Below are 13017 nucleotides of genomic sequence, written 5' to 3'. Positions count from 1 at the left end.
AATCATGGTAGCAAAACTTTAGCTTATTTTAAAAACATGAAATTCAATATTGAATGAAATCAGGCCAATAGCCTGTGTTCTAGGGAAGGAAGCAACTAGTTACAAATGCTGTTTAATTCCATTCAATTTCTTCTGGAGAACAGGAATAAAACATCTAATTTGCAAACTGGGAAGGAAAGAAAATAAACACTCAATAAATTCAGCTAAAGGTAAGAAAGAGGAGGAAAAAAAAATGAGAAAATATATTGACTGTAACCCTCAATGTTGGGAAAAAACCAAAGACCAAGTTAATATAAAAGTGAATGTCCAAAACCCCCCTATTTAAAACACATATACACAGATTAGATTTTTAAAAAGAGGAAAAACCTAGCTATATATGTTTATAAGAAGACATTTAAAATTTTCAGTCACAAATGCTGAAAATAGAGGAAAGAACACACAATAGCAGCCAAAGGGGCCATTATTAATATCAGACAAAAAAGAATTTAAGGCAAAAAGGATCAAAATATAGAGAAGGATATTTTATCATAATAAATGGAATATACCAAGAGCATCTAACAGCACAACTTTTATGCAACTAACAATATAACTTTAAAGTAAAAATATATACAAAGTTAAAAAACAAGCAACTAGAAAAACTCACATGATTTACTGCAAGCAGGACACAGAGCATTTAGAAACAGAGTTAATGAACTATACTTATAATTCCTAGTGAAAAATAATTTAATATAATGAACAGAGAATATACAGTTTTTAAAACAAACAAATCAAAACCTTATCATAACTTTAGATTTTTAAAAGAAGAATTTATTCTTGGTCCACAAGCTAAAAGAAACTAAAAATTAACCATGAACAGAGGATGCTACAGTCTATCTGGAAATTCAAAAAGAAAAATTTAAAATCTACTAAGTAACTCTCAGAATAGAGAAGAATTGAAAATTAAAATTATGATCATTACATTCCTTATGCAATCTAGCTATAGCTTCCCTTAAAGAAAAAAACATGAGTTATTAAAATGAGAAAATTGAGCATACCTGCAAATCAATAAATACAAAAGCTCAAACAATAAATACAGAAGCTTAAACAAAATGGATGGCTTTCTAGGAAAAAGTATTACCAAAATTAACTCAAAAAAAGGTAGATGCAACTCTACCCTTCTAAATAGCACTGTGTCCAAATGCATTTAAGGGTAATTTCCACCAAATGTAAAGAACAATATTATATTTTTTACACCTTATTTTATTATTTTGAAAATGTATACTTCAAAAAGGTACCAAGTCCAGATGGATTTAGAGGTATTGCCACCAAACTTTTAAAGATCAGAGCATTAAATTATTTCCAGTGCCAGAAGAAGGGAAATAACTTTCAAGTTCGTAAACATAAATAATTCTATTATCAAGCTTTAACAGAAATAAAAATACAAGCAAAAAATCTAGATTACATTTTTAATATAGATGCAAAACTCTAAATAAAACACATCATTAAGCAAATCAAATGCAGTAGTAGAGTGAAAGAATATCATACAACACATAATAGAAGGGATAAAAAAAATGAAGTACAATTAATTGTACATAAGATGCATGATCTTCCACTATTTGAGATGCTTTTTTCCAAAGCTTTCATTCTTCAGATCTTTGTTTAAATTTTACCTTCTCAGATGATAACTATCAAAAAGAGCTCCTCTCCTTATCTCTCCACAACAATACCCTCTTTATTTCCTGACAGTACTATCACTAACTGAAATTATCCTGTTCTCAGGTACTTGTTTATCTCTCTTCTCCATGTAAAAGAGTAAGGAATCTTTTAGACCTGCTCAGTGTCATCCCTTGTGCTTGGCACAGTTCCTGGGACAATTTAAGATCCAAATAAATATTTGTTCAACAAATATTAAAAATAAAGCTCATCATAGCCAATATTAGTACATGTATTTGTTCAATATCCATTACAAAAATATTAGAAGTGACTTAAGGCATAGACAAATGTAAAAGTTTAAACATCAGAAGTGCTCCACTTAAATCAGAACAAGACAAAAGAAGACAAATTACAACAAGTGGTGAACACTTTTAGAAACCTAACCAATACAATACAACCTAAAACAAAACAAAAGAAACGAATGTACCCAAGAGAAGTGCAAATATTGGGGAAAAAAAAGACAAACTATCATCATTTGCAGAAAATAAAGTCATCATCCTAGAAACTTCAAGAGAATGAACTGAAAACTAAGTAGACCAATATACAAAAATCAGTAACCTTCTTACATACCAGCAATAACTAATTAGAAAATAAAATGGAAAATGGAAGAAAAGATGTAATTCACAACCGCAAAAATAAATAAATAAACTAAAAAATACCCAGGAATAAACCTAATAAGAAATGTGTAAGACCTATATGAAGAAAACTATAAAACTACTAAAGGACATAAAAGAGCACCTGAAGAAATGGAGAGGCATACCATGTTCCTGGATGGGAAGACTCAATAGTGTAAAGATGTCAATTCTCCCCAAATTAATCTGTAAATTCAATGCACTTCCAATCAAAATCCCAAAGGGATTTTTAATGGAACTTGACATGGTGATTCTAAAGTTCATCTGGAAGAGAAAATACACAAGAATTGCCAAAAATTTTTGAAAAAGCAATGGGATGGATTGCCCTCCTACTAGCTATAAAATTTAATATAAAATGACAATCATCAGAGCAGTGGAGTACTAAATGCTGAACACATACATTTGGGACTTTTAAAAATATGATAAAGGTGGTATTTCAAACCAGCAGGAAAAAAGATATCTTGTTTAATAAACTCTTTGGGAAAATAGCTATGATGCTGGGAAATGAGTTAGGCTCCTACCACAAGAAATATGAAAAAAATTCAGATGAATTAAAATTTAATAGAAACATAAATAAAGCTAAAGAAATAGAAAATATAAGAAACTAATTATTATAATGTTACAGGCAAGACAGTTTTTCTGGAAAGATACAAAACCTAGATGCTAGGAAGAAAAAGGTTTTAACAGTATAAAAACGAAAATTTCAAAGATACCAGTAAGGTATGACAACTGACAAGCGAGAAGAAAATTTTATAAAATATAACATATATGTTATAAAGAGTATTATAAAGAAATCCTACAAATTTGGAAGGAAAAAACAAACACCATAATGAGAAAATGGAAAATATGTGTATACAACTTATAGAAGAAATAACAAATACCCAATAAATAAATCCGACTTTATTGGGAACCAAGTAAATACAAATTAAAGTATGTTGTTCTACATTCATTGATAAATAATGTCTAATATTTGGAGGATAATCTGGCAAAATCTAATCAACATTAAAAAATACAATTCTCCTTCTGAGAATTTGTGTTCCGCACAAATACTTGCAAATTTAAAGAAAGAAATGTATGTGAAAATGTTCATTATAATACTGACTATAAGAGATAAAATTATAAATAATCCATATATCCATCAATAGAATAATGGTCAAATAATTTATGGTATAACCTATAATGGAATAAGAAATGTCTAAAGAATAAAACTAATCTACATATAACAGCTACATCATGACTATCTAATAATGTAACTGCCCTGCTTATTCTGTCACATCATTCTTCATTTTCTCATACTGTATTTTTTATCTTCATGCATTTCTTTTTTTCCAATTTATTCATTACTTCTCTTCCCAGGTAAGTCTACCTGGGGCAGGTACCCTATTTTATTCATTGCTCTATACCTGGCGTCTAGAATAGTGCCTTAAACAATACGTTTTAAAAACATTTACTGAATATATGAATGCCAATGCAGAAAATTGCGTCATTACAATAGGTGGAAAAAAAAAAAAGTTGCAGAAAAGTAAACATGGTATGTACCTAATCAGCTGATTTAAAAATAAAAATAAAACTGTATTTTATTCTTGTTTGCACGCACAAAGTCAGATACAATTTTTTTCAAAAAGGATAAACCCAAGCTATTAACAGTGGTAATAAGGATATGAAATCAATGGGAGAACATTATGTTTCTTCTGTCTACACACCGTTCTATATTGCTTATCATTAAAAAAAAAGTTTAAAAATATTTCCTTTAGACCTTCAAAAAAACATCAAGAATGACCTAATGATTTCCTTACCTTCAGCAAAAACTAGAGAGCTATCTTAACAATTTGTTCTGCTTTTGAAACAGATAAGATTAATTTGCTGGTATGTAATTCAATGCAAAGTATGCATACGAAATCTAATAATTTTTAAAAGAAAGCAAAAAGGAGTCTTGGTATCAAAATCAAGTCATTATAAGATTCAGGTAAGGCAACTCTTTTCTCAAGAAAAGCAGTATTGGGAAAATACTACATTTTCTTCATTGTTTTACATTCTGTGTCAAAGAAACTTTTTGGAAGTCAGGTTTATTTAGGTTTAATTTAGAGTAAAAGTCACCGTTTTTTTTACTTGTACAAATCCATGAATTTTGACAAACATATACAATCATTCAATCAACAATGCAACCAAGAAATATATTGCAACAATCAAATTTCTTTCCTTGCCCCTTTGTAATTAATCCACTATCCACTCCCTCAGTCCCTAACCTGTTTCCTGTTACTTTAGTTTTTCTTTTATAGAATGAAATGGAGTTATATAGACTTGACTCTTCTTTCACAAAAGTACAATGCTTGTGAGATTCATCCATGCTGTAGCATGCTTCAGTAGTTGATTAGTTTTTATTGCGGAGAAGCATATAAGATGTTCTACTACTTGTGTGTTCAATCACTTAATGAAGATTTGAGTATGCTTCATGTGGGCATGTTTCACTTCGCTTGGGTAAATACATAAGAGAAGGGCTGTCCACTCATGTGACAAGTTTATGCTTAAATTTATAAGAAACTCTATTTATCAAGTAGAAGTACCACTTTGCATTCCCACCTGCAATGTGTGAGTTCTGGCTACTTGGCATTTTTGCTAGCAATAGGTACAGTTTTTTCTTCCTCTTTCCCCCCTCCATTATAGAAATGCGAAGCAGTGTCACATTGCACTTTTAATCGTCATTTCTATAATGGCTAGTACATGATGCTGAGCATGTATTTGTTTGCTATCAGTCAATCTTTGATGGAAGTGTCTGATAAAACCTTTTCCTCATTTTTTAAATTGGGTCGCTTCTCATTATTGAGTTTACGACTTAATATATTTTCTAGATACAAATTCTTTATAAGATGTTTTACAAACATGTTCTCCAAGTCTATGGCTTGTCTTTCTTTTCAGTGTCTTCTGAAGAACAATTTTTAAATGTTAACGAAGTTTAAATTATCACTTCTTTTTTGTTTATGGGTTTTGTAGTACCCTATTTAAAAAAAACTGCCTAACCTACAGTCACAAAGACGTTTCTCTAGGTTTTCTTTTAGAAATTTTATTTAGTTTTATATCCAGTCTTACAATTCATTTTTAATTTTTGCACATAGTGCAAGGCATCAGGTTGAACTTACTTTGTGTAAATATCCAAATATTTCAGTACTATTTGTACTATTTATTTAGTCTACCTTTTCTCTATTGAATTGCCTCAGCACACTTTTCAAAACTCAATTGCCCATATATTATTGATCTTCTCAAGACTATTCTGTTCCATTAATCTACATGTATGTGCTTTCATCAATACCACACTGTTGGTTAATACAGCCTTATAAGTCTTGAAATCCTCCAACTTTGTTCTTGTTTTTCAAAACTTTTTTGGCTAGGCCAGAACCATTTCTTTTCCATATAGATTCTTGAAACAGTGTCAATTTCTACCAAAAAACAACCATGGTAGGATTTTGATTGGGACTGCATTGAATGTACAGATAGATCATTCTTGGGAGAAATGACATCATAATTGAGTCATTCATTTATTTAGGCCATCTATAATTTCTCAATATTTTGTGATTTCTATCATATAAATTTAGTAAACACTTGGTTAAATTTATTCCTAAGTGTTTCATAGGTTTTGGTGCTCTTCTAACTGGTACTTCAAAAATTTTTTCATTTTCTAGTTGCTCACTGCTAATACGTAGAAATATAATTGATTTTTAGATTTGTTGTACATTCATCTTCTGTTAAAAACTTTGTTAACAAACTCACTGATAAGTTCTAGTTTCATTTTTGCAGATTTCATAGAATTTTGGATACAATCATGTCATCTGCGAATAGAAAATGTATTTGTTTCTTTCCAATTATTATGCTTATTTTATTTTTTTCTAACCTGGCTGGGATCTGCAGTATTATGCTGAATACAAATGGTTAGAGTGTACGACTTTCCCTTGTTCCCAAACTGACATTCAGTCTCACTGACATTAGTACGTAAGACTTAAATTGTGATGTGAACTGTAGGATTTTTTTTTGTATGGGCAGGCACCAGGAAGTGAACCCGGGTCTCCGGCATGGCAGGTGAGAGAGCTATAGGTTTTTGTATATACCATTTATCAGATTATATTATGCTGAGAATTGCTTTTTTAATCAGTAGATACTGAATTTCGTCAAATTCCTTTTCTGCATCTATTGAGATCATCAAATGATTTTTCTTCTTGAGTGTGTCAATATAATAATGAATTACATTGATTATCAACTATTCAACCAACTTTAGTCTCCTAGGATTTATACCACTTAGTCATGACATATTATCTTATTTACCTATTGCTGGTATTTGTTGGCTAATATTTTGTTACATTTGTGTATATATGCTCATGATATATACTGGTTTGTGATTTTTCTTATTACCTTTGCTTGATTTTGATAGTAGGGTAATGCTCGTTTCACAAGTTGGGAAATAATCCTATATCCTGTATTTTCTGGAAAACTTTGTGCAGAATTGGCATTATTTCTTCCTTTAAATGTTTCATATAATTTGCACAAGATGCCATTTGGCTTGGAGTTTTCTTTGCTGGAGGTTTTAAAATTAGAAACACAATTTCTTTACTAAATATATTATTATTCAGGTTATTGATTCTTGAGTAGGCTTTAGTACTCTGTGTCTTTCAAGGAATTTGTCTATTCCATCTATTAAATTTATTGTCATAAAGTTGTCCATAATTTTCCCTTACTAGCCTCATATTCGAATGGGATTTGTAGTTATGACCCTTTAATCACTGCTGATATTAATAATTTGTGTCTCATTTCTCTCTCTCTTTTGATCAGTTTGGTTAAAAGATTACCAATTTTAACAAGTCAAAAAACCAGCCTTCAGTTTTATTAATTTTCTCTATCACTTTTGTTTTCAATTTCATTACTGCCTGCATTTATTTTTATTATTTCATTCCTTCTGCTTGCTTGAGTTTGATTTGCTCCTTTTTCTAGTTTCTTAATATAGAACTTTAGATTGATGAATGCAACATTTTCTCCTTTTGTAATGTAAGCATTCAATATCATACATTTCCATCTCATACATTTTGACATATTTCATTTAATTAAAAGTATTTTCTAACTTCCCATTCAGCTTCCTCTTTGACCCATGAATTATTTTTAAAGTGTGCTGGTTAATTTGCAAATATTTGGGATTTTCTGTTTTTTATTTTTAGTTTAATTTTATTACAGATATAAAGAAATACTTTTTGTGATTTCAACTTTTGTAATTGAAATCAAAATGCCTTAAAAGTTTTGTTTATAATAAATTATATTTTTCATAGGAATTTTAAAGAGTTAACTTTAAAGAGTTACACAGAGGCATACTGTACCAAAATATGACTGTAAGAAATACAAATTAAAAATCAATTAAAAGGAAAAATTGTTAGTATCAATACCTTTTATAAATTCAACAAAGAAAAAATGTTAAAGCACTAGTTCAAGAATCCTAAAATCTTAAAGATGGATTTTAGGATCACATAGTCAAAATGATGACCTATTATATCTAGAACATTTGTAATTTGCCCTAACACTGAAGAGTTTTAGTTTACTACCTTGGCCCTCCAACTCTATCATTGTGTTACTACCCATTAAATCTGTCATTTTAACTGCATTCCTGAGCCCTAAACCTTTCCTTTTTCACTCGTCTATTTGTACTCTTCTGGGTCATTTCTTTCCTGTCCAGTTCATAGTGAACTGTGTCCATCACCTCAGGTAGTCTTTTGACAGCACCTTTAAAACAGACCTTCATGAGCTTCTCCTTTCTCAGCCAACTTAAATATTATTTCCCCTTCATTGCATCTTAAGCCTTTTTTAAAAAAATTCATACACCTGAGTAATTTCATCTATAAACAGGTTTTAACCACAACCTGTTCCACTGATAACCTCAAAATATTTCTCTCTCCTGACCAGAATTCTTAGCTGAGCTTCAGTTCTGTATTTTCTAAACTACCAGATAATTCTTCCTGAATGTGTTACGTGTAAAATTAAACACATCTTAAATGTGTTTAAACACTCTCTTCCCCATTTCTAGCAAAAAAATGAGAGGGGAAAATTAAGGTTGGCAACATGCCACTCAAAGTTTCTGTTATTCTGTAACTAGAACATTAACAAAAACAAATAATAATAGCATACTTGAAAATAATATAAAGAAATGCTATAGTAAATATGTCTCAGACTTCTATCTCATACCATGTACAAAAATTAACTACAACTAGATCAACAACCTATTAATGCTAAAACTATAAAGCACTTAGAAGAAAACATAGGGGAATATTTTTAGGACCCTGCAATGTAGTCTTTTGCTTTACATCAAAAGCATGAGCAACAAAAGAAAAAATAAACCATCAAAAAATTTTGTAAATTAGAGGACATTAGCAAGAAAATGAAAAATTAAACTACATAATAAGAGAAAATATTGGAAACCATGTCTGACGACTGTTTAATATCCAGAAAATGTATTTTAAAACTCTTCTATAATTTAAAAAGAAAAACAAAGTGGTTTTTTTCCCCAATTAAAAAATGGGCAAAGGTGGGTCTAGAAGTAATATTACCATATTGAAGATGAACAAGATTGAAAGGGGTTGTATAGGCCTACATGTTCCACTGCCTCACACTAGAAATATGAATGAGTTTTTGTAAGAATTATTTCAAAGATATGACTCTTGTATAAACAGTGTTAAGTCCAGGGTATGGGGGGAAAATTGCTATTGCATGCTACAAGCTATGTTCAAAAGGAAACCATCAGCACTCCCACAGCAACAGCAGAGGTAAATAACGAGGTGAGGGACAACAGTTAACAGGAGGTTTAGATTTCCTATTTGGTGAGGGTGTGTTTATTGGTTTTCCCATTGGCTTGGGAACAATGAAATTATCTAAAATTGAGAATGTTAATGGACTGGGGACTTTGGGCCCTCTACCTGATGCCCAATGAATGCAGGTGGCTGAAGGATGCACTGACGGAGAAGAAGATTGGCGAACGATGGTGTATACTTAGGAACGAAGGCTGTGCTGCTACAAAAAGGAACAATGTCGTGAGGCATACAACAATGTGAATGAACATGTGGACAGCTGATGAGACAAAATAAGTCAGAAACAAAAAAAAGCAATGGTATGGTCACTTATAGAAAATGCTTATAAGAAAACAGGGGCCTAGACTATAAGCTTTTAGAGAAGACACATTAAGTCCAGAGTGTTGATTATTATTTCTAGATTCTGAAAGACTGTTTTATATACATAAGAACGAAGCCAACCAGGTTGGGGTTAAAGCAATTCAGAATATAGGGGTAAGGAAGACAGTGTCTATATTTTTAGAACCACACATACTCTTTAAGATCAATGGAATAAAGGTGTATTTGACCTGGAACTGAAATATTCTATAGTGCATAATCTAATTCAATCTACCTGTATAGCGCGTTTGAACAACTGAAACATAGGGAGCAGAGAATAAGAAAGAGGTCCTTTAATCCTGTATAGATTATTGTAATACCTGGATACATCCTAGAGTATATTAAGCAGATAATCAAAAAGTATTGGCAAAGTCCCTTGAGGGAGGGGAGAAAGACTATGGAACTATTAAACCGTACCATCAGGGAATCCCCTGATACTGTGCCAAATTTTAGGGACACCCAAATCAACAGGCCATGCCCTTGATCATGAGGCTTACTCTTGTGAAGTTTATGTAGGTAGCAGAGAAGCTTAGACTACGTATAGCCATGCCTAAGGGTTCTTCTGGAGGACCTCTGTTGTTGCTCAGATGTGGCCTCACTCTCTCTAAGCCCAACTCTGCAAGTGAAATCACTGCCCTCCCCCTACATGAGACATGACATCCAGGGGTGAATACAGACCTGACACTGTGGGATCAATAATTCCATTCTGACCAAATGGGGGAAAAGAAGTGTAATTAATAAAGTATCAGTGGCAGAGAGAGTTCAAATAGAGTTGAAAGGCTACTCTGGAGGTGGCTCTTATGCAAGCTTCAGGTAGAACCTGCTACGTATCATAACCTGCCAACTCCCAACCAGGAACATTCCAGCTAATCCTAAATAACACCTAAGGGAATTTATAAGATTCCACAAGGGTTCCATGCACTATAGTAACTTTCCAGAAATCTACAACCTCCAGATGGGTCCTTGGTCCAGATAAGTCCTGAAACCTAGCCCATCCTCTCCAGAACATCAAATAGTTTCATTTCCCAACCCCATATCAGTGACCGACCCTTCCAGTATCAAAAATTTAGAATTGCCATAGCCCAAACAACCCCAATGAGAGGTATGGAAAGATCAAAGGTGATGGCAGCATTATACATAGAAGATAGGACTTATATGAATATGAATGCTGAATCATTAAATTCATATCATTTTTAGTCTCCAGTATTTCAGAGCAGCTAGAAAAATCTAAAATTGTGAAATTGTAATCCATGTCAAAGTCTGAAATATGTCCTACAACTAACTGTGGTGCTGTGCTTGGAAATGTATAGCTTTTTTGTATATATGTTATTGTTCCCCAAAAAAGGAAGGAAAAAAGTTGATTGTGATGATAAAAAAGTATTTAAGCCCTCTAGCCTCCTATATTCTGGAGAAGCTAGAAGGAAAAATATGAAAGGATGGTATGGTAGTCCATGACAAACTCTGGAATCTATCTTGTAACCACTTTTTTAAAACCATTATTTTTTTATTTCTTTGCTCTGCATATATGTTATACTATACAATAAAAAAAGCTTTTAAAAAATGGGCAAAGGATTCAAATAGACATTTCTCTAAAAGATATACAAATGGTAAATAAACACACATGAAAAGATGCTCAGTATCATTAGCCATTACAGAAATGCAAAAAACAAAACAAAACCCACCCACTAGAATGGCTATTATTAAAAACAGAAAATAAGTGTTGGCAAGACTGCAGAAAGATAGGAATCTTAATACACTATCGATGAGAATGTAAAATGGTGCAGCTGCTGTGGAAAGATTGGCAATTACTCAAAAAAACATGTATAGAATTACCAAAAGACAATCACACTTTTAGGTATATATCCAAAAGAATTTAAAGCTGGGACTTCAACATATATTTGTACATTGATGTATTATCAAAAAAGTGATTATCAATAGCAGCATTATTCATATACATTACAGATTACCAGTATTGGTTGGGGGAGGAGAAAATGGGGAGGTAATGCTTAATGGATACATTTTCTGTTGGAGAGACAAAAACATATTGGTAATGGATGGTGATGATGGCATCAGAACACTGCATATGCAATTAATATTTGAAAATGGTTAAAAATGGGAACTTTAATGTTTGTATATATATTGCTACAACAAAAATTAAAAAAATATATAAAACCTCAAAGTATCCAAATAAACAATTTACTTTAGTTTTCAGTTAGAATGGTAGGTACACCAACGAAATTAACTGAATAGCCATCAGCTCTATGTTTCACTTTACATTCAAATTATTTAAGCTCAAGAATTCCTAAGCAATTTGGCTAAATTATCTACATTCTATGCTGGCAAATGGCTTTGAAATATGCAGACCAAAGTATCATCCAAAACATTTTTGTAGAAGAAAATGGACAAATCAAATGTTGACAGTCACATTCAAGGGGTAATCAAGGCAGCACAATACTGTGAATGTAAATGACAGCCCTGAATTAAATATGTAAATTTGGCTAAAAGGGAAATTTTAGGTTGAATATATGCCACTAGTATAAATTAAAAAATAAAAAAAGCCAACAGGACTGTACAACACTAACAGTGAACCCTGTTGTAAAAGATGAACTACAGTTAAAAGTACAATTATAAAAGTGCTCTTTCATGAATTGTTAAGAAATGTACCACAATAATGTAAAGTGTTATTAATAATAGGGTATATGGGAATTATTTTATGCATGATTTTTCTGTAAATCTATAATTGTTCTAACAAAATTTTTTTAAAAGAAGAAATTCTTGGTATAAATAGCCTGGTTTGAGATAAAGATTTTAATCTACTACAGTTTTACCCAAAGTCACAGCGGAGATTAAATCAAAATTATAAACATTCTTTCATTGGACATCTGGTACCCACCATATATCCCTGGACAAAATTCAAGCCATTCTTTTCCGCCAAAACAAGTATTCCCAATTATGTTCCTATCCTCTATCATTCTCAATCCTATCATCCTGACATTATTTTTTAGGAGTCCTAACAACTACATTAAATTGTATTATTTATTGCCTTGTCTATTTGTGTACTGTCAGCCTTTCATAAGTTCCCTGAAAGTAGAAACATCATCTGTCTTTTTTTCATTGATGTTGTTTAAGACAAGAGGGTGTCTGATACCTAGGAGGCAGATAAAAAATATTTACTGAATGAATATTACAACACTAAAGATATTTAACTTTGATATATCACTTTATTTGGAGATCCTGAAATACATCTCTATGGCTCCCATTATTTTTTTATCCCCTAAAAAAGTTTAACAATAGAGTTATGTACATAACGTACATCTTTTTCACCTAGAAAAGTACTAAATACAATGAAAATTTCTATCACTTTAACATATATCCATTTGAGGTAAAAAAAATCATTAAACACTGAAAGTGTTCTTGTGGTAACAGAGCTTTGTCTACATTATTTAATCCAGTATGAATTTCATGTGAATTCTGTTTTATAAGGATATATCCAAAAAACAGAA

The 13017-nt window shown here is 31.5% G+C and overlaps 1 protein-coding gene across 8 annotated transcripts in view; it reads right to left on the bottom strand.

Moving 5' to 3' along the window:
* The window catches only part of ANKRD17 (ankyrin repeat domain 17), a 164688-nt gene that overhangs the window by 98234 nt on the left and 53437 nt on the right, over nucleotides 1-13017 (bottom strand). The window contains exon 1 of one of the 8 annotated variants that reach the window (XM_077143198.1): nucleotides 2453-2588. The exons of the other annotated variants lie outside the window; for them this stretch is intronic. Within the exon in view, the coding sequence (XP_076999313.1) occupies nucleotides 2453-2455 (3 nt within the window). The 5' untranslated portion in view covers nucleotides 2456-2588. Of the gene's footprint in view, nucleotides 1-2452; nucleotides 2589-13017 lie in introns of those variants that run through there. 8 annotated transcript variants of the gene reach the window in all.

Source organism: Tamandua tetradactyla, chromosome 24 (assembly GCF_023851605.1).
Source record: "Tamandua tetradactyla isolate mTamTet1 chromosome 24, mTamTet1.pri, whole genome shotgun sequence".
Classification (NCBI taxonomy): Eukaryota; Metazoa; Chordata; class Mammalia; order Pilosa; family Myrmecophagidae; genus Tamandua; species Tamandua tetradactyla.
The sequence above is the reverse complement of the archived record's forward strand: the minus strand, read 5'-3'. Positions and strand labels throughout refer to the sequence as shown.